The 23,324-nt window shown below is 49.9% G+C and overlaps 1 protein-coding gene across 1 annotated transcript; it reads right to left on the bottom strand.

The window, feature by feature from the left end:
- On the bottom strand, positions 1-19,677 carry LMNA (lamin A/C). Its single transcript, XM_044271745.1, has 12 exons — positions 19,232-19,677; positions 7,026-7,182; positions 6,788-6,913; positions 6,541-6,711; positions 3,541-3,666; positions 3,232-3,452; positions 2,599-2,812; positions 2,402-2,509; positions 2,096-2,215; positions 1,919-2,014; positions 1,590-1,841; positions 1-1,496 (listed from the first exon to the last, which is right to left on the bottom strand). The coding sequence occupies exons 1-12, from the start codon at positions 19,576-19,578 to the stop codon at positions 1,467-1,469; spliced, it is 1,968 nt and encodes a 655-aa protein (XP_044127680.1). The 5' UTR covers positions 19,579-19,677; the 3' UTR covers positions 1-1,466.
- Positions 19,678-23,324: the final 3,647 nt, after the last annotated feature.

Raw genomic sequence — 23,324 nt, 5'->3', positions numbered from 1 at the left:
TCTGGATCATTGGCTTTTATTTCAAAATTGCACAGAAATTTAAGGCTGGCGGGGGATGGGGGAAGGCACTTCAAAAGCTTCGGGGGCTCCTCTAAGGCACTTGAACAACAATCTGGACATCATTCTCCTCCACGATCGGACCTCCTCCAATACAGAATCACATACAGGACTCCATGATACAGACCCCGGTGCTGGGATTAACTCTTCATATACCATAATTTTTCACCTCCGCGCGTTTCACCCCGGGGTATATGTGCTTTATAGAACATGAACAGGACGTCCGGTACGCAGGCTAAAGTGGATTACGGAAGGCCAGTTTAAAGGGAACACCCTGCCCACCCAAAGGGGCGGAGCTTAATATATACGTGGTATCCCTTTAAAACTGTTGTTTTAAAAAAATAATAATATGGAGTAAATAAAATAAAAAAATCTCAGATCTGCCCCGAAATAACAAACCGAGCGTACGATATATATATATATATATAGACACAGCAGCATGCACTGGTATGGAGGCGGCTACGCGGATAACTACGGAATGCAAGCGTTATAAAAAATAAAGCAAGATAGCGGACAGACCCTCTGCATTACTCTCTATCCAATGGATCCAAATGTGTGGCCCCGGATGATGACCCCCTGAGTTAGGGCCCCAACAGAAAAAAAAAAAAAAAAGTAATAAAGTGGTGGAGTCTAGTGTTCAGTTGTGGGTATCACCCCTGCCCCAACTCTGGACCCCCCAATATGTTAATCCTCACCCCCTTTTATAAAATATATCCTACAATCTGGCGCAAAATAGACTCCTCCCCCATTTTATTGCTACCAGTACTATGGTAGACGGAGTGCAAATATCTCAGGTCAATGTACAATTAGCGACAATGACAGGACTACAACAAAATGGCGTCTGCCCCCCTTAAGATCACTAAAGTACCAGGGGCGTGAGAACTTATGAAAACTGGCGGATCGCAGTTCCTAAGGCTGAAGAGGAATTTGGCGAATCTCCTCCTGATAAAAGTGGTCGGTGTGGTCATGTAAACGTAGCGCGGCGGGAAGAGCCTCCTCTTTGGTATTGCGATGTACGGCCTCCATCTTGTAAACGCCATATTGTGTGCGGGGGCGTTCCTTTTCTTACTCATCGATATATAGGAGTACTGAACGGATAAAAAAAAAAAAAGCGCAAAAAAAAAAAAAACTGTTGAAAACCCTTTAAATCTGAAACCGTTCAGGGTTCAGCACCAGCGGCATCACAGTGCAAAGTCACAGGGAGGAGGAGCTTCAGCAGGGGCCCGGTGCTGGTGCCACGGGGCGTCCGCAGTGGATTTAGCTTTGGTTTCATAAAAAAAAAAAATGGCTGCCATCCGAAAACAAAAATTCTCCTTCGATATAAAATACCTGATGTAAAAAATGTAACAAAAACATCCCACAGGAAGAAAACGGAGCCGCCACCGACTTCTCACGCGATGCGGGCGTCCTTACATGATACCGCAGCCCTCCGGGGACACCTGTGCGGAGACAAGGGGCGGGGTCAGTATGATTGAGGAGGGCAGCCATATTTGTATTACAGTAGCCATACTGGGGGGGGGGGCCAGTCTCACCTTGGCACGTTGGTTGTTTCCCACAATGAAGGATCGGGGTGTCAGGCTCTCACCCAGGGTGCTGCCCCCGCCAGTTCCCCCGCCACTACGGAAGGTACGGGTGACGGTAGTGTAAGAACTGGAGGAGGAGGAGGTGCCCGCGCCCTGGGCGCCCCCTAACCCCTTTTCGGCTGGCTGCCCACAGGTAGTGCAGGTGATGTTGCGGGAGCGGAGGTTGTACTCGCTGGGGTCTCCGGTGGAGTTGTGCCCATCCTGCAAGGAGATAAATGGCGGTTCAGTCCTCCGTAGCAGGGCAGGGATTAAATTGTGTGGCAGACATCTTTACTTACATGATGGTGGTGGTGGTGGTGCTCAGCGCCCTCATCATCCTCGTCATCATCCTCATCATTTACCACTGCGCGGACAAGCTTACGCATGGCGACTTCCTGCAGGGATGGTCAATGAGGTCAATACACCCCCAGGATGTTGGCCCCACCTTCCCCCGCCGCCCGTCTTGTGGTACTCACCTCATTACTGGAGGTCAGCAGGGCGGTGCGGATACTGTCTCCTGTCCCCCAGGACGTATGAGACTTCAAGACTAAATCAGTGGGAGGGTTGTGAGGAACGCCGGCCCCAGAAGCCCAGACCTGAGAGGAGAGAAAGATGGTGGCATCAGTTCCATGACCGGCCACCAGGGGGCAGCAGAAGGAACTCTACAGCCTCGCAGTGACTATGAATTTCCTTACTTCCACCAGCAGAGGGTGCTGATGCTCCACACATAAGCAGCACAGAGCCAGCTTTACGGTACAATTTATGGGGGTCCTGTCACTTACCGTCAGGGTCTGGCCCGCCTTCAGCAAGGTCCTGGGGGGGAAGCGGAAAATGATGGGCTTGTCATCTCCGATCTGACGCTTTATCTGCCAGTTCCCCAGCGACTGGTCCTGTGATGTGATGGAAGTGAGGTCAGTAAGTCACGCTACAGGAGAAGACACGCATCTAATGGTGGTCACCTTCTACCCCCAAATCCTACCTCGCTGGACTTGTTCTTCAGACGCACAAATTTTCCCTCCAGATCGACCTCCTCTACGCCCACTTTGCCGCTGGTCCTGGCGTGCTGGTTGTAACTGGTGATCTTGGTCTCTTCCTCCAGTCTCCTCTTCTTGGATGTGGAGGAGACTTGCGCCCCGGATTGTGCCGTCCTTGAGGTCCGCTTCTGCCCAGTAGGGCTGGGTGACAGCCGAAGCCTGCCGAAAAGAGACGTCTCAGTCACTCTACCAAGACCCATAGCGGTATTTTACCACTGCTCCCACCCAGCCACCTACCAGCCCTCCTCGTCCACCCGCAGTCACCCACCTCTCCTCCTCGTCCACCCGCAGTCACCCACCTCTCCTCCTCGTCCACCCGCAGTCACCCACCGCTCCTCCTCGTCCACCCGCAGTCACCCACCTCTCCTCCTCGTCCACCCGCAGTCACCCACCTCTCCTCCTCGTCCACCCGCAGTCACCCACCTCTCCTCCTCGTCCACCCGCAGTCACCCACCTCTCCTCCTCGTCCACCCGCAGTCACCCACCTCTCCTCCTCGTCCACCCGCAGTCACCCACCTCTCCTCCTCGTCCACCCGCAGTCACCCACCTCTCCTCCTCTTTCACCCGCAGTCACCCACCTCTCCTCCTCTCCCTCCAGGAGTTTGCGGTAGGCATTGATCTCCATGTCCAGTGCCAGCTTGACGTCCAGCAGTTCCTGGTATTCATCCAGCTGTTGCTGCATACGAGCCCTCATCTCCGCCATCTCCCGGTCCTTCTCTGCCAACGCCCGACGGTTCATATCTCTTTCCCGGGTCAGGGCGTCCTCCACGTCCCGTAGTTTTGCCTCCTTAGCGGCAAGCTGCAGAAAACACAATAGCAGACACTTGTTATAATGGTCAGGCTGGTACCACCACCATCCTGTTCATCTGAATGACCGTAATGCCCACCTGCTTCTGCAGCTGACTGAGCTGAGAGCTAAGACTGTCTATCCGTATCCTGCTCTGCTGGATCTCCTCATGAGCTTCACCCACCATCGAGCTGTTCCTCTCTGCCGACGACTTCGCGTTCTCTAGCTGCACAAATATCAAAGATGATGTTATACTGAGAAAAAACTCCACATCACTGTCCACAAGGGGCGGTAATATAGTAATAATATTCTTATACATAGCAGCAATATTATAGTAGTTATATTCTTGTACATAGGAGCAGTATTATAGTAGTTATATTCCTGTACATAGGAGGCAGTATTATAGTAGTTATATTCTTGTACATAGGAGGCAGTATTATAGTAGTTATATTCTTGTACATAGGAGGCAGTATTATAGTAGTTATATTCTTGTACATAGGAGGCAGTATTATAGTAGTTATATTCTTGTACATAGGAGGCGGTATTATAGTAGTTATATCCCTGTACATAGGAGCAGTATTATAGTAGTTATATTCTTGTACATAGGAGCAGTATTATAGTAGGTATATTCTTGTACATAGGAGCAGTATTATAGTAGTTATATCCTTGTACATAGGAGCAGTATTATAGTAGTTATATCCCTGTACATAGGAGCAGTATTATAGTAGTTATATTCTTGTACATAGGAGCAGTATTATAGTAGTTATATTCTTGTACATAGGAGCAGTATTATAGTAGTTATATTCTTGTACATAGGAGCAGTATTATAGTAGATATATTCTTGTACATAGGAGGCAGTAATATAGTAGTTATATTCTTGTACATAGGAGGCAGTAATATAGTAGTTATATTCTTGTACATAGGAGCAGTATTATAGCAGTTATATTCTTGTACATAGGAGCAGTATTATAGCAGTTATATTCTTGTACATAGGAGCAGTATTATAGTAGTTATATTCTTGTACATAGGAGCAGTATTATAGTAGGTATATTCTTGTACATAGGAGCAGTATTATAGTAGTTATATTCTTGTACATAGGAGGCAGTATTATAGCAGTTATATTCTTGTACATAGGAGCAGTATTATAGCAGTTATATTCTTGTACATAGGAGGCAGTATTATAGCAGTTATATTCTTGTACATAGGAGGCAGTATTATAGTAGTTATATTCTTGTACATAGGAGCAGTATTATAGTAGTTCTATTCTCGTACATCGGGGCAGTATTATAGTAGTTATATTCCTGTACATAGGAGGCAGTATTATAGTAGTTATATTCCTGTACATAGGAGGCAGTATTATAGTAGTTATATTCCTGTACATAGGAGGCAGTATTATAGTAGTTATATTCTTGTACATAGGAGGCAGTATTATAGTAGTTATATTCCTGTACATAGGAGCAGTATTATAGTAGTTATATTCTTGTACATAGGAGGCAGTATTATAGTAGTTATATTCTTGTATATAGATGCAGTATTATAGTAGTTATATTCTTGTATATAGATGCAGTATTATAGTAGTTATATTCTTGTACATAGGAGCAGTATTATAGTAGTTATATTCTTGTACATAGGAGCAGTATTATAGTAGTTATATCCCTGTACATAGGAGCAGTATTATAGTAGTTATATTCTTGTACATAGGAGCAGTATTATAGTAGTTATATTCTTGTACATAGGATCAGTATTATAGTAGTTATATTCTTGTACATAGGAGGCAGTATTATAGTAGTTATATTCTTGTACATAGGAGGCAGTATTATAGTAGTTATATTCTAGTACATAGGAGGCAGTATTATAGTAGTTATATTCTAGTACATAGGAGGCAGTATTATAGTAGTTATATTCTAGTACATAGGAGGCAGTATTATAGTAGTTATATTCTTGTATATAGGAGGCAGTATTATAGTAGTTATATTCTAGTACATAGGAGGCAGTATTATAGTAGTTATATTCTTGTACATAGGAGCAGTATTATAGTAGTTATAATCTTGTACATAGGAGCAGTATTATAGTAGTTATATTCTTGTACATAGGAGGCAGTATTATAGTAGGTATATTCTTGTACATAGGAGCAGTATTATAGTAGTTATATTCTTGTACATAGGAGCAGTATTATAGTAGTTATATTCTTGTACATAGGAGGCAGTATTATAGTAGTTATATTCTTGTACATAGGAGGCAGTATTATAGTAGTTATATTCTTGTACATAGGAGGCAGTATTATAGTAGGTATATTCTTGTACATAGGAGGCAGTATTATAGTAGTTATATTCTTGTACATAGGAGGCAGTATTATAGTAATTATATTTCTTTACATAGGAGGCAGTATTATAGTAATTATATTTCTTTACATAGGAGGCAGGATTATATATATATATTTTTTTTAAAATCTGTCCTATGATGTCAGAGAATGATATTGCCATGAATAAATCACCCAGGAACCACCCAAATACAGTTCACCATTTTACCTTGAAATACTAGGCAGTCAGGACATCTGCAGGGATCTCCTGGTGACAATGTGTATATTTCAGGGGTAAGTTTATGTTGCAGAGTGTATAGAAGTCACTGTAAACCCTTCAGGGGGTCAGGAACGGTGACATTATGTCTCAGTGCACATCCCCCCGGAGCTAGCTCATATGGAGATTATATATATATGTATATTGATGGAATGAGGGATGTCCAACACATAAGTGGAGGGCAAAGATGGATGACATAGGCCCCTGTATATAAGTAGGTACATTATATCTGATTTGTTTGGTTGGATACCAGAAATCGAGCAGTAAAATGGGATAACGGACAGAGTTGGGAGGCCATGCGGCGTGGAGGGTTCATATCTACACTTCACATAATAAAGGGGCCCCTGGAGCCCTGAAACGCGTTAGATTTGGATGACCTGGAGATGTCCCGACTTCCTGGTTGTTCCCTGACAAGGCTGGCACCTTGGCGTGGCTATGCGTCTATTCCATCAGTGCACCTCCTTGTACCGCTCGCTCACTATAGCGTACTACGGCTATTAGCGCCATTATCTCCCATTTTTTACCTTAGCGTTGTACGTCTTCTCCAGCTCCTCCTTATACAGGGAGATCTGTCCCTCGTGTTGGGCACGGAGGTCTAGCAGAGCATCGGACAGTTTGCTTTCAAACTCACGCTGGCGGCCGCTGTCGATCTCCACCAGGCGCGTTTCGTGCCGTCTCTTGGACTCCCGCAGTTCCTGTAAAAAGTATCCTTGGTCAACTACAAAATGGCGGCATGTCATCCTCCACAGCACGCAAGGATGGTGTACCCACCTCACCGTAGATGTTCTTCTGAAATTCCAACTCTTCTCTCAGGGTCTGGTTACGGTTTTCGGCGTCAACGCGGCGCAGCATTTCATCCTGAAGCTGCTTCTTGGCATCCGCAAGGCTTCCTTCCAACTGCAGAGAGAACGACTTAGTGAGGAGAGACCCCCAGTGTACAGTAAGTGATATATACAGCCCCCTCCACTCAGGGAACGCCAGCCGCCATTGGTAGCTCCCCGCGTCTGACCTTAGCGAGTTGTCCTTTGAGCTCCCGCATTTCGGCCTCCAAGTTCCTCTTCTCCCCCAGAGCAGTGGACAACGCCGCATCCTTGGAGTTCAGTAGCGCCTCCAAGTCCTTCAGCCGAGCCTGAGCCGCCAGCAGATCGGCCTCCTTCTTCTTGTTTCTGGAAGACAGAAATAGAAACCCTAGGTCATGTCTGGACGCCCCACAGCGCTGGCGGACATTCTATGTATTCCCATGCCTGAGGCCTTCAGTTGGTTAAGACTACAGATGAGCAAAGTTTTGGAAAATTCGATTCGGCTGCTTCGCCAAATTTTACCCAAAAATTTGCGTTGTGCCGAATTACTACTTCACGAAGCGTATTTCTTTGTAAGTAGTGGGTGCAATGACAGGGAGTAGCGATTGCGCCGCCCCGTCATTGTCCCCCTTTAGATGCCGCGGTCATACATGAGCTGATCCAGTGTAAAAAAATCAATATGGCCGCCATGACTGCCCCTGCGGTGGTTGTCACCCAGCTTTCCGGCACAGCAAATAGAGTTGTAAATTAGCGCTTTGCTCGCTGGGGGCGGGGCCTCGCACTACAATGAATGGCTCTGGACTAGTTTGAAGACCCGCCTATTTCCCAGCATGCCGCGCTGTGAAGGGCGGCAGCTGCCTGGTGGGATATAAGCCTGTAAACATGGCAGCTGCTCCAGCCAGAGTTTAGCACATGGAGGGGGGGCATACTTTGCCCCCTGTGCCATTTATAATGGGTCACCTCACCCTGGACAGGTGCGACGCTACAATAAAGCTCACTCCACCAGTAGACACCGTCCGTCATGTCATGATAGGAACTCCTATGGATTGTGAGAGGTTTGCATGGAGGAGTCTGAGACCTGGGGGCGTCATCACAACGGACAAGAGGAAGGGACTCGCCAAAGTTCCGCGGAGCACCAAATAACCTCAGCTCGTGCGGAGCGCCCCCAGATCACCGACAGATCCGCTCCACGCCCCTCGTCTACGCGTTTCTGCGACGCCCAATATGGACGCCATCACAGCATGGATTGGTACGCTCAACTCTGCCAAGTTATGAAGTAATATATCCAAATGGAAGCTGTAATGGCGGCCATATTGGCTAGCTTTCCCAGGAGCAAACCTAACAGCCGCGGCGCATCAAGCTTTATTTGTCAGCAACACAGAATCCACTATAAACTTTGGGCCTGGGCGACGCGTTTCGGGGGTTTGTGTGTAAAGCCCGGGGGCCGGACGTCGTCTGCGCAGAACATTCCTGGTATTTTTAGCTTAAGATTTAAAGAAAAAAAGTTGCTTCCAGTAATGCGTTTTGTGGCGGCGCTCCAGGAGCAGCAGCCGCTTCCACCAGTACGCTCGCTCCAAGTTTCCAGTTACTTAATGGGAGCCGAGCACGGTGTTTATACAGGACGCCCCTGGGGCGCGGGGGAAGGGGGGGGCCAGCCTAACGTCAGCACCGCTGGCGATCTCATGAAATTCACAGGATTTAAAAAAAAATAACAAATTTTATTCCCGCCATCGTTAGATTGCGAGCTCTTGTGGTAACGTGAATGTCGCTGCGTGCGGAGTTTGGATTGTCCTCCCCCCTTCCTCGACAGGATCATCCGCCCGCCATTCTTTCTTTTACGAGATGAGGGGAACACCCAGGTATCAAGTTATACTGACAATGTCGCCTGAGGGTGCAGCAGGTCCGGGAAACATGGAGACAAGGCCGGGACTTGTCAGACCAGACATCACTGAGGCGCAGGGTGCCTCGCACCTCAGCGATGTGACTAATTCCTTATTTCGGAGGCGCTGCACATGCAGGGTGTATACACTTGGCACGCTGCACGGCCAGGAAGGGATGACATGTGAAGTACAAGCTGCCACGTTGCCGCCTCCTGCTTAATCGCCTTCTTCCATGCTCTACGTTTGCCAATATTTTATTACATCTCCGCCCCGAACCCATGGGGAACCCTAAAAACGACGGACCGAAAACACACACATTGAGTCTGCGAGGACGGTCATGTCTGTTCTATGTGGGCGCCATATTTGGGGATAATACAGGCGCCTCGCCCCATTTTTCGGGTGTGTCAGTGATGGACTGATCTAGGTACAGCGGATATGCCACACACTGCGCCAGAACGGACGCCTAATTCACGAGCAGCTCCCCGCCCCTACCCCCAGCAATGAGGAAGATCCCACTACATGCCGTGGGTGGGAAAGCTGGGTGAAAACCAGCATAGCCGCCATTACAGGAATGGGAGATTCTGTATGGCGGCTGCTTTGAGTGATAAATACGCCTGCTGATGCCGAGTGGCCCGACTACTGCCATTCAGGGAAAAGCTGTCTGACAACCTGGCAGTCGCAGGGTTAATGGCCAGGCTCTCACAGACACTTGAGACGCAGCCTTGTCCTTGCAGGGCCGCAGCCCGTGAGTCATCACTCCAGGGTGGAAAAACTTGAGGCGGCGGCAGAGGAGGGGGGCACAGTTTGTGTCTCTGTCGCTACGGTAACCGGCAGGGGCTTCAGCTCGCTCCGGGGCCCGTTATTTCCTGTAAACAATAGACATTGAGCTGTGACGGGTGTAAAAGAGGGTGTCAGACACCGGAGTGGGGGAGGAATCGCTGACACCCGGCGGATGCGTCACACAGCTGGGACGAAATAATAACAACAGGCTTAAAGGGGAACCCCACCCAAAATCTCTAAAGCCCAGAAATATGTAAATCCCTGGGAAATATCAGACGTACCCCTCCCAACCCAATACCTGCATTACCGATCACCACAACACATAATAATGACCGCCACAGCGCTCCCCGTAAAAGTGACCGCCACAGCGCTCCCCGTAAAAGTGACCGCCACAGCGCTCCCCGTAACAGTGACCGCCACAGCGCTCCCCGTAACAGTGACCGCCACAGCGCTCCCCGTAACAGTGACCGCCACAGCGCTCCCCGTAACAGTGACCGCCACAGCGCTCCCCGTAACAGTGACCGCCACAGCGCTCCCCGTAAAAGTGACCGCCACAGCGCTCCCCGTAAAAGTGACCGCCACAGCGCTCCCCGTAACAGTGACCGCCACAGCGCTCCCCGTAAAAGTGACCGCCACAGCGCTCCCCTTAAAAGTGACCGCCACAGCGCTCCCCGTAAAAGTGACCGCCACAGCGCTCCCCGTAAAAGTGACCGCCACAGCGCTCCCCGTAAAAGTAACAGCCACAGCGCTCCCCGTAAAAGTAACAGCCACAGCGCTCCCCGTAAAAGTAACAGCCACAGCGCTCCCCGTAAAAGTGACTGCCACAGCGCTCCCCGTAACAGTGACCGCCACAGCGCTCCCCATAAAAGTGACCGCCACAGCGCTCCCCATAAAAGTGACCGCCACAGCGCTCCCCGTAAAAGTGACCGCCACAGCGCTCCCCATAAAAGTGACCGCCACAGCGCTCCCCGTAAAAGTGACCGCCACATCGCTCCCCATAAAAGTAACAGCCACAGCGCTCCCCGTAAAAGTAACAGCCACAGCGCTCCCCGTAAAAGTGACTGCCACAGCGCTCCCCGTAAAAGTGACTGCCACAGCGCTCCCCGTAACAGTGACCGCCACAGCGCTCCCCATAAAAGTGACCGCCACAGCGCTCCCCGTAAAAGTGACCGCCACAGCGCTCCCCGTAAAAGTGACCGCCACATCGCTCCCCATAAAATTTACCGTGACAGTGCTCCCTAGAAAAGTGACCGCCACAGCTCTCCCCGTAAAAGTGACCGCCACAGCGCTCCCCATAAAAGTAACAGCCACAGCGCTCCCCATAAAAGTAACAGCCACAGCGCTCCCCGTAAAAGTGACCGCCACAGCGCTCCCCGTAAAAGTGACCGCCACAGCGCTCCCCGTAAAAGTGACGGTCCCTGCGCTTCCCTTAAGTGTCACCATCACAGTGCCCCCATGACAGTGATCTGACAGCGTTCCCCATGAGAGACCGCCACAGCACCCCCATAAAAGTGACCGCCACAGCGCAGCCGTGTGTGAGGAAGCGCCTTATTTACACGAGATGCAGTTTGGCGTTGTAGCGGGAGGGGTCTGTCACTATCCAGAATCTGTGGTATTTGGCAGGAGGTGCGTCGGGACAGGTTGACAGATCAGCGGCGCGCCCTCTTTCTCAATACCTTTCTACTGTACGCAAACAGAGACCCAGATTAAGGGATAGACGCACACGTGAACCTCAGTGCAGTACCCGCGCCGGTGGAGCGAGGAACCTATGAATGACATCATGGAGGCACAAGGCATGGGAAGCCACTACCGTGCACAAAAAATGGCCACTTAGCATCGCAGTGCTCACGAGATCTGATCGGTCACACTAGTCTACAATTCTACATTGTACAAAATGGCCGCCACCTCCATCTAAGTCATTTTTATGACCGGAGTTACTGTCATGGATGATATGACAACTCCAGAGAGGCCACCCCGTATTTATCTGCGGCAGCACAGGAAGCCACGCCGATACAGCCGACCACGCAGTCATATGGCGCGGCTGATAGGAGAAGCTGTCACTAATGAGGAGACGCTGCCGTAAAATACCCACAAGACATCCGACCAACCAGACCACTAAAGCTGCCATAGCCCTATTTTTGCCATAACTGCGCCATTTTGGACAGAGTGATAAGGGGATGCCCGGAGTAACGCTGAATAACGCATCGTGTAGGTCAGGTTACAAGGCTGAAGCTGTAGGAACCGCCATGGGGTTGGCAGTCATCTCCGTGCCCATAGCGGAGACATCCAGGTTCAGACTGGGTCTTATCCTAAGGGAAGACTCCATTATAAGAGGTGAGCGATGTAGGAAGGAAGTACCGGAGTGAGCGGGATCCGGATGTCACTTAGCGCCTTACGCCGCTTATCAGGAGCATGAGGTTATTGTTCTCCTCAAAGGCCGCATACTGGGAGGACGTGGAGGTTCCTCTCAAAAGGTGTACACTTAAAGGAACACTCAAGACAAACCATGTAAACTGTGTTATGACCAGTACAGGACAAGAGGGGTGGAGCATGACACGGAGCCCCTGTGTCATGCCCCGCCCCCTGCATTAGGCAGAGCACAGTGTATTAGTTTCGCCCACAGCATTCCTTTTCTCTGTTTCCATTAGTGTCACAATCTAGAGGTTTACGAAACTGGTTCACGGCAAAAGTGGATGATCTGCCGACAGCAACCAGTAAGATGGCATCTCAGGAGTTAAAGTGGAGGAATCAACCTGATCAATGGAGGGTCATTGTGGTTTCCTAGTTTTCCTGAGGTACTGAAGTCAATGACTACCTTCTCAGGTTACACAAGGTTTTATTATATCTTTTAAATATATAATTTTTTTACAAACTTTTTTAAAATTTAAAACAAAACATAAGCCCTGGGATTTTGAATCCGTTGGAGTAGGCTGGTCCCTCCCCTGGTTTTACGCCATGCGTCCTGCAAACAATTGGTAACAGCTGAGACGCCCCCCCCCCCCCCCCTTACATCGACAGGAGGGTCTGTATCCCTAGATGGCGCCTGTCGCCAGAGATGGCGTCCCGAGCAGCTGCAAGAGGAACAAAACTTCTCCTGCAGCAGGCAAAAGCCGGAAAAAAAAAAAAAAAGTCTCCGGGATCCGTTAAAGAACAAAAGTACTTCTAGAAATTGTAAAAAAAAAAAAAAAAAATCCTGATTTACAAACCACAAAGACAGAAATGAAGAGAAGTTTTCTGCTTGTGAGTCATGAGCCGCGCGGAGACCAAGAGCGAAATAATAATATAATTATAACCACAGTGGAAACTTCCACCCCTCCCCCACCGCAGGGCTGCGCCGATTTATGGGAGAAAATAAAAGGAAAAAAAAATAAAAAAATCACTTCTTAGGCCAAATCCGCACAATCTGTTCTTTGTTAGTGAGGTCTGCCAGACGACGAGATCGCCACGGAGGGGACCGCCATTACGCTGGAACTAAAGGGGTTTTTTTTAATTATTTTTCACATTAATCAAAATCCTTACATAAAAAATAAATATATATTCACCTTTTTTTATTATTTTTTCAATTCTTTTCATATTTTGGACATTTAGTAAATATTTGTCACTTTTTTAATCGTCTAAACTATTATAAGTATTTGTCATGTTTTAATAGTTTTTCACATTGTGTTTTAGTCGCTGGTATTTTTTATATCTAATTCGGCCTTCTGTTTGCCCAGGAGATTAACCCCCGCAGGGAGTATATTACCATACGCTGCGTGTTTATAAGAAGGATGCGGATCTGGGGGGGGACGCACCGTGTGACAAGTTGTCAGACCAGTCGGGGACGGTCTTACGAGGCGTGCTCAGACAGCTACACCAGGAATTCCTAAAAAACGAAGGGGCTACAGCCTGAATGGCTCCCATTAACCTCTTCACGGCTGGGTGACGGCCATTTGTATCGCCTGTCTGTATCGCCAGAGGCCGGGGAGCTGGTTCCTGTTTTTGCGCTACAATACGGGGGGCGTCCGGCCGCAGAGAAGGAAGTGGTAATGATAACCCCACCATTAGCGGAAAGACAACGGGTAACAGTGGCAACGGACGCATTTACCTCAAGTAAAAAAAATGGTGGAGTGCGCCAAAAATTACACCATGTGCGGAGAATGAGGGGATGCGGCGGCGCCGCCATTTTTCGCCACGCGGCTGCAGATTGTAAAAGAAAACTATAAACTCTGAGCAATAAACGGCAGGGCGCTACAAACGTGAGGCTGGCACCGCTCCAATCACTGACCCTGCCAGGTGGCACATCGCAGCGCCCGAGGACAAAGTACTTCCACTTTCCTCCAAACCATGTGAGGAATTCAGAAGATACCAGAAAGAAGATAAAAATGTGACCTTTGTGACAGCAGCGGCCGTCACTAGACACCGACCTGTAGCCATTATGGCAACGAAGAAACATTGATGATCGTTTCCATAGAAACCAATGAAAATATAGAGATTTTGCCCATAGTAACAATAAGCCTGAAAAGGAAAGCAGCGATCCTATTAGTCGCTAGGGGACAATTACTCGTTACTATGGGTCACTGGTTGCTATGAAGAAAACCTCCACTTCTGAGTCGGTTGCTAAGGGCACTGGTGTGCGTCGGCCCAGTTTAGACCAGTGCCCGCCAGCCTTGCTTGTAGAGAGTTCCCACCTGCTGGAGCAAAATGGTGGCCCAGATGTGTACAGCTGGATCTCCCCTTTAAGAAGCCTCCGTGATGCCCCTAGCTCTATGTTCACCTTTCACTATGGCTGCCCCCCCATCAATCAGGAAGACCAGGGCAACCATTTTGGGAAGTGAACATTATTGACTGCAGAATGTTGATTCGTGTGGTGCCGCGCCATGCTGGTGACCTTTCCGTGTAAACGCCTACGTCAGCCGTGCCAGTCGCAGCTCTTGGCACAGAGGTGGTTAATGGGAGCAGGGCTGGTGTGGACAAAGAGACTTTCATCAAGGTTATGGAGCAGCGTCTGGAGATGTGGAGCGCCAAGGATTCCGGCAGCTCGTGGGACGCCAGATTGTGCCAGCCACGTCAGCCCGCACCACGTACAACGGAATGCTCAGTAAGCTCACTCCTCTGCTGAAAACCTCTGTGCTGCTGGGAGGACCCTGCTCCTTCCACTATGTAACTTCTCAGTCTGTGACCTTCACAAGATCAGCACACTCCTCTCCTGAAAACCTCTGTGCTGCTGGGGCCCTGCTCCTTCCACTATGTAACTCTCATTCTGTGACCTCCACAAGATCAGCACACTCCTCTCCTGAAAACCTCTGTGCTGCTGGGGCCCTGCTCCTTCCACTATGTAACTTCTCAGTCTGTGACCTCCACAAGATCAGCACACTCCTCTCCTGAAAACCTCTGTGCTGCTGGGACCCTGCTCCTTCCACAAGATCAGCACACTCCTCTCCTGAAAACCTCTGTGCTGCTGGGACTCTGCTCCTTCCACTATGTAACTCTCAGCCAGTGACCTCCACAAGATCAGCACACTCCTCTCCTGAAAACCTCTGTGCTGCTGGGACCCTGCTCCTTCCACTATGTAACTCTCAGCCAGTGACCTCCACAAGATCAGCACACTCCTCTGCTGAAAACCTCTGTGCTGCAGGGAGGACCCTGCTCCTTCCACTATGTAACTCTCATCCTGTGACCTCCACAAGATCAGCACACTCCTCTCCTGAAATACTCTGTGCTGCTGGGACCCTGCTCCTTCCACTATGTAACTCTCATCCTGTGACCTCCACAAGATCAGCACACTCCTCTCCTGAAATCCTCTGTGCTGCTGGGACCCTGCTCTTTCCACTATGTAATTCTCATCCTGTGACCTCCACAAGATCAGCACACTCCTCTCCTTAAATCCTCTGTGCTGCTGGGGCCATGCTCCTTCCACTATGTAATTCTTATCCTGTGACCTCCACACTCCTCTGCTGAAATCCTCTGTGCTGCTAGTGGAACCTTATACCTTTCATTATGACCTCTTGCAAGATCAGCACAACGACCTTTCTGAAATACTCTGTTCTGCGGGGGACCCTGCTCTTTTTACAATAACCGCCTTTAAGAACAGCATACTCTCTTTCTGAAATACTCTGTGCTGCTTGGAACCCTGTTTCTTCTCCTAATATTTTCTGTACAATAGACTCAATCTTCTCCTGAAATACTCTGTGCTGCAGGGGACCCTGTACCTTCTATGAACTTCTGTAAAATCAACGCAGTCCTCTCCTGAAATACTCTGTGCTGCTGTGGACCCTGTCTTTTGTACTATAACTTTCTGTAAACTCAACCCAGTCTTCTCCTGCAATACTCTGTGCTGCTGACTAGACATTAACCCCCATCCCCAACACATGGTTCTCAGCACAGGCTTTCTTTCCCCTTTGCGTACAATTCTAAGCGAATAGTACACGGGCGTGGCAGAGCACCATAGGTGGTGCCAAGGTGCGCGACACTCGCTTTACCCAGCATGCCGCGGTACAAGTAAGAGTTGTGCAAGACAGGAGCCACAAATTGCCGTTTTATCCGGCCTATGGATTGCCATGGAAACATTAGGTGAAATATCAGCGGCGGGTGCGGCCCGAGAAGCCAGCGTCAGAATGTGTGACTGAAGGACTTCTCACACATCTGCCTGAGGCAACCACGAGACACTACAGGAATGTACGAGGACTGGCGGCTGCATGTGGGGACTATCCGTGTCCTTGCCCCAACATAACCTAACACTTCATCCGCTAAGGTGAAGCATGGCCAGTAGTATTCCTTGTGGATAAACATACTGTGGCGGTCATATTAAGCCCCATCTGTTTACTACATGAGACATCCACAGAGAGGTGACCCATCATCAGTCCCCATGCTATCTGCTCGGTTATAGTGGCGGCTTTACCTCAGAACATTGTGTGGCGGCCATATTGATCCCCATGTGTTTGATACACGAGTATAATAGACATAAAGCGACAGCTCCATGTTGTATACAAGTTATCCATTAAGGTTTATTAACAGTTTCACCTCAGAACGTTGTGTGGTGGCCATTTTGTTTCTCAAGTGTTCTCTCAGGAGGAACACTCATAATAATCCACGTGGGACCATCACACCTGCAATTAACTGCATGGCATATGCCTATTTGATACTTTATATGCTACTGGCCTAATTAAATTTCCATTTTCACCTCACAGCATCGTGTGGCAGCCATATTGATCCCCATGTGTTTACTACATGAGACATCTACACAGGAGTACCACAGAGAGGTGAGCCATCATCAGTCCCCATGTTATCTGCTGGGTTATAGTGGCGGTTTTACCTCAGAAAATCGTGTTGCGGCCATATTGATCCCCATGTGTTTACCACATGAGACATCCACAGAATGATAACTCATTATCAGCCCCCATGTTATCTGCTGGGTTAAAGTGGCGGTTTTACCTCAGAACATTGTGTGGTGGCCATATTGATACCGATGTGTTTGCTACACGGGTATAATAGAGGAACATAAACCAATCATCAGCGCCACGTCGTGGACAAGTTATCCTCTAAGTTCTTTTGGCAGTTTCACCTCAGAATGTTGTGTGGTGGCCATTTTGTTTCCCAAGTTTTCTCTCAGGGGGAACTCTGGTAATAATCGTGGGACGCACGTAGGACCATCACATGCCTATTTAATACTTTATATGCTACTGGCCTAATTAAATTTCCAGTTTTACCTCAGAGCAGGCGCCATTTTGTTAACAATTATATGTGAAAATCAAACACGTAATTAACTCTGTAATTAATATATATATATATCTCACAACATTTTTATTTGGTTCACCTCTGATTTTAAACTTTTCCTTAATTAAATGACATTTTTTACATAACTTCAGTGAACACTAAATATAATTTTGTATTGAATGAAGTCTTTTCGGTGCCTCGCTCTCTGACTACCTCGGGAGGACGGTGACAATGCTTCCCGATATAGCTCCCTGCAGTCCCTCCTATAGGCAGGACTCATTACTCACGATGTCTTGCGCTGCTCGGCTCTGCTACATTGAGTCACTCATTCTCTGTGATCCTCCCTTTTCTCCTCATACTACACAACCTATTACGTAAATTAGTACGAACCAGTTCCCCGTTTCTGGCGGGACCGCCGACTCTTTATCCCTCGCTTACCATTAGGAACAGCAGCCATGCTTTTAGGATCAGCAATGATCAGATACATCCCCTATTTTCACCAAAGACTCTAAGGAAACATCTCGTCACCCGTCCCACATATTTATATAATTGGGGGGGGGGGGGGGGATAATTACGGATACCGGGCTTTGCATGGAATTCGGAGGATTGTTTGGAAAATTAAAAGCAGGATCTGTGCGATGTTGGCAGGACACCATGTTTTCCCTGTCGTCGGAGGAGACGTAGAGACACTTACAGCCGCCTGCCCTCCACACAGTGGGGTTTATTACAGAGAAAACACCTACAGACAGACTTTCTGCAGCGATGGCGGGCGGCACGATGGGTGTGCCTATATCAGCGGCTGCCCAGACACAACACATGGCTGATTGGCAGAACACGGCATCCTCCTGTAGTGCTTGGCAAACAGTCTGCAGAACGCCGGTGCCAGGGCAGCCGGGCACAATAGGCTCAAACGGGGATGAAGATGACAGCTGCAAAAGAAGCAGCTGCCTGCACCCAGGCATTGTGATAGCCTGCAGAATGTGCAGAGACGCTTAAATACTCTGTGCTGGCTACAACAAGAAGGGGGGGGGGGGGGGAGTGCGCTAAAAACTCCAGAGGAAGATTATTTCTGTCTGCAGTCTATTAATGGAGGCAACGGGCAGCGACTGGCCGGGGAAAGGGGGGGGACGGAAATTTTATGGAGTTTCTGCCTTAAAGTGTCCAGACCCCGCATCCGCTCCCAGAGAAAGTGAAAGTGCTATACACAGGAGAAGGCGCGAAGTGTACTCATTCATATCCAAACAACATGGAGTTAAAGTATTGATCGTGCAAACAAGCAGCAAGCACAGCATCTAAAGGGTTAACAGGACAGTACAGTCCACAGTGTCCAACGAATATTTACCCCCCCCCCGCGCCCAGATCTCCCATATATAACCCTCCAATATTCCCTTTATATCCCCCAGTCCACATGTGCTGCATACACCCCCAATCCGTGTCTCCGGTATACATCCCTGTATACACCCCCAGTCTGTATCACCCATATATATCGCCAGAGCTATATCCCTATATATCACCCCAAGATATATCCCTTTATACACCCCCAGTCTATATCACCCATTTATATTGCCCCATCTTCATCCGACATTTATACCACTCCTGTCTGTATCCCCCATAAATGCCCCGCTGTCTGTATCCCCCATAAATGCCCCGCTGTCTGTATCCCCCATAAATGCCCCGCTGTCTGTATCCCCCATAAATGCCCCGCTGTCTGTATCCCCCCATATATGCCCCGCTGTCTGTATCCCCCCATATATGCCCCGCTGTCTGCATCCCCCCATATATGCCCCGCTGTCTGTATGCCCCCTTATATGCCCCGCTGTCTGTATGCCCCCTTATATGCCCCGCTGTCTGTATCCCTCCATATATGCCCCGCTGTCTGTATCCCCCCATATATGCCCCGCTGTCTGTATCCCCCCATATATGCCCCGCTGTCTGTATCCCCCCATATATGCCCCGCTGTCTGTATCCCCCCATATATGCCCCGCTGTCTGTATCTTCCGTATACGCCACGCTGTCTGTATCCCTCGTATATGCCACGCAGTTTTTATTGCCCCGCTCCTTACCGTGCCTTCAGCTCGTTCTGCTCCTCCCGGATCTTGCTCAGTTCCAGCTGGAGTCGAGCCCTCTCTTTGGCCACAGAATCTAGCGTCTTGCGTGCGTCGGCAAGCTCAGTCTCATAGGCAGACTTGATGCTGGACACCTCGCGGCTCACCACCTCCTCAGACTCGGTGATCCTCAGCCGCAGCCCCGCGTTCTCCGACTCCAGGGAGCGCACCTTGTCGATGTAGGTAGCCAGCCGGTCATTGAGCTCCTGCAGGTCTTCCTTCTCCTGTAGGCGGGTGATGCGGGTAGGTGACAGCGGGGTAGACGAGTGGCCCCGGTTGCTCTTCCGGTTCCCTGGCGTTTCCATCGCAGCTTCGTCTGCAGCAGAATGAAGGAGAGAGTGTGAGGATCTGTGCTGCGCTCTCCCGGCTCTCTCTATGACTGTCTCACTCTGAGAGACTGTAATAACATTCCCTGGGAGGAGCCGAGGAGAAGCAGACGCTGCCCAGATCCAGGACAGCCCTCAGTATCACCCACCACTGCCCAGATCCAGGACAACCCACAGCAGCGCCCACCGCTACCCAGATCCAGGACAGCCCACAGTATTACCCACCACTGCCCAGATCCAGGACAGCCCACAGCAGCGCCCACCACTGCCCAGATCCAGGACAGCCCACAGCAGCGCCCACAGGTGCCCAGATCCAGGACAGCCCACAGCAGCGCCCACCGCTGCCCAGATCCAGGACAGCCCTCAGTATCACCCACCACTGCCCAGATCCAGGACAACCCACAGCAGCGCCCACCGCTGCCCAGATCCAGGACAGCCCACAGTATTACCCACCACTGCCCAGATCCAGGACAACCCACAGCAGCGCCCACAGGTGCCCAGATCCAGGACAGCCCACAGCAGCGCCCACAGGTGCCCAGATCCAGGACAGCCCACAGCAGCGCCCACAGGTGCCCAGATCCAGGACAGCCCACAGCAGCGCCCACAGGTGCCCAGATCCAGGACAGCCCACAGCAGCGCCCACAGGTGCCCAGATCCAGGACAGCCCACAGCAGCGCCCACAGGTGCCCAGATCCAGGACAGCCCACAGCAGCGCCCACAGGTGCCCAGATCCAGGACAGCCCACAGCAGCGCCCACAGGTGCCCAGATCCAGGACAGCCCACAGCAGCGCCCACAGGTGCCCAGATCCAGGACAGCCCACAGCAGCGCCCACCGGTGCCCAGATCCAGGACAGCCCACAGCAGCGCCCACCGCTGCCCAGATCCAGGACAGCCCACAGGAGCGCCCACCGCTGCCCAGATCCAGGACAGCCCACAGGAGCGCCCACCGCTGCCCAGATCCAGGACAGCCCACAGGAGCGCCCACCGCTGCCCAGATCCAGGACAGCCCACAGGAGCGCCCACCGCTGCCCAGATCCAGGACAGCCCACAGGAGCGCCCACCGCTGCCCAGATCCAGGACAGCCCACAGCAGCGCCCACCGCTGCCCAGATCCAGGACAGCCCACAGGAGCGCCCACCGCTGCCCAGATCCAGGACAGCCCACAGGAGCGCCCACCGCTGCCCAGATCCAGGACAGCCCACAGGAGCGCCCACCGCTGCCCAGATCCAGGACAGCCCACAGGAGCGCCCACCGCTGCCCAGATCCAGGACAGCCCACAGGAGCGCCCACCGCTGCCCAGATCCAGGACAGCCCACAGGAGCGCCCACCGCTGCCCAGATCCAGGACAGCCCACAGGAGCGCCCACCGCTGCCCAGATCCAGGACAGCCAACAGGAGCGCCCACCGCTGCCCAGATCCAGGACAGCCCACAGGAGCGCCCACCGCTGCCCAGATCCAGGACAACCCACAGGTGCCCAGATCCAGGACAGTCCACAGGAGCGCTAACTGGACCACACTGCTCACACTCCAAACTGATTACTGAGCGCTTTGCCTTTAAAAACTCATCTTTTACCCATTCATCACCAGTACATAGAAGTGGCGCCATCTTCACAGTCTATTCAGTAATTGTACCGTCATATCTGACATCTGTTATATCTCCAGCAGGGACTGCACCCAGCTTTCCTAGAGTCCTAAATGACATGTCTTCATATACGTGCAGGTGTTAACCCCAAATCTCCAGAAGTGCTATACCAGGTGTCATCCAGCTTTCCCAGCCACAGATCTGTACCTGGTTATGAAGCGACAGACCCCCAGGTCAATATCATTGTACGAGCAGGCTGCTTGGACATTCAGGAATCTAGAAAAGATGAGTGCCAACCCCTGTACAAGAGCTGCAATGGAGGCCATAATGCCCGTCACCCAGCTTTCCCAGGACCTGAATGAAATGTTTTGAAGTTGAATAAACAAAGACAATTCGGGGTTGGCGGCCACTCCTTTATCACAAACTATCTGGAGTCAAATATTGAACATATCCACCCCTCCTGGAGGACACACCCTGTCTTATCACACCGCCAGTAAGCATGGCCACCAGAGGCGCCGCGAGTAATAATCTGTGATAAATCCCTGATATTTCAGAGGCGCCGCGAGTAATAATCTGTGATAAATCCCTGATATTAAAGCAGGAACTTAAAGGGGAACTCCAAGGACATGTCAAATAAATAAAGCTCACTGGACTTTAAAATACACCAATAAACCAGCAAAAACATGACAAATACAGACTACCTTAGAGTGACATCCATATGGACTTACAGGCAGCAGAGGGTGACACAGGATCTACAAACAGGACACACAAAGGCATAAAAGTAACAGAGAAGAGTGAAAGCTGACATAATAGAAACCTGACAGTGAGCACTCACCTCTCCTGAGCCCAACATCAGACCACCCCACACCATGTGCAGCTCCACAGTGCCCCTAGTGCTCAGCACAGAGCCTGCAGGAATGTTCCTGAACAGGTACCTACCACACCTCAACACAGCGCCCTCTGTAGGCACCACCACCACTGCACGGAAGTGTAACCTGCAGAATAGAGACTAACTACTTTCACACTTGCGGCAGAGCGATCAGGCAAAATGTATGACAACTGTATGCATTTTAAGACGGATCAAGATCCTGATCCGTCTTAAAAATGCATTGCAGGAACGGATCCGTCTGTCTGTTTGTCATATGGACAAACGGATCAGTTTCAATTTTTTTTCACATGCCCAGACCGGAAGGACAGATGCGGCACAAACTCATTCCCATGGAAAAAAATGCTGCATTCAGGAAAGTCTTCCGTTTTTTTGGCCGGAGATAAAACCGTAGCATGCTGAAAGACTGAACTGAAGACATCCTGATGCATCCTGAACGGATTGCTCTCCATTCAGAATGCATGGGGATGAAACTGATCAGTTATTTTCCGGCATTGAGCCCTTTTGACGGAACTCAGTGCCGGAAAAGAAAAACGCTAGTGTGAAAGTACCCTAAAGGCCTCATGCACACGACCGTTCCATTTTTTGCAGTCCGCAAAACACGGAAGCTGTCCGTGTGCCCTCCGCAATTTGCGGAACGGAACAGGCGGCCCATTGTAGAATTGCCTATACTTGTCCACAAAACGGACAAGAATAGGACATGCTATATTGTTTTTGCAGGGCTACGTAACGGAGCAACGGATGCGGACAGCACATGGAGTGCTGTCCGCATCTTTTGCGGCCCCATTGAAGTGAATGGGTCAGCACCCGAGCCGCAAAAACTGCAGATCGGATGCGGACCAGAACAACGGTCGTGTGCATGAGGCCTAAGACCTAAACACTATGCACAGGATAACCGCCCTTATTGTATGATGTGCACAGTACAACTTCTCCTGTCCTGTATACTGGGTATAATCCTCAGTATCTGCTCTTATTCTGTATGTATATATATATATATATATATATATATATGTATATACACACTCACCTAAAGAATTATTAGGACCACCATACTAATACGGTGTTGGACCCCCTTTTGCCTTCAGAACTGCCTTAATTCTAAGTGGCATTGATTCCACAAGGTGCTGATCGCATTCTTTAGAAATGTTGGCCCATATTGATAGGATAGCATCTTGCAGTTGATGGAGATTTGAGGGATGCACATCCAGGGCACGAAGCTCCCGTTCCACCACATCCCAAAGATGCTCTATTGGGTTGAG

Source organism: Bufo gargarizans, chromosome 11 (assembly GCF_014858855.1).
Source record: "Bufo gargarizans isolate SCDJY-AF-19 chromosome 11, ASM1485885v1, whole genome shotgun sequence".
NCBI classification, from domain to species: Eukaryota; Metazoa; Chordata; class Amphibia; order Anura; family Bufonidae; genus Bufo; species Bufo gargarizans.
The sequence above is the reverse complement of the archived record's forward strand: the minus strand, read 5'-3'. Positions and strand labels throughout refer to the sequence as shown.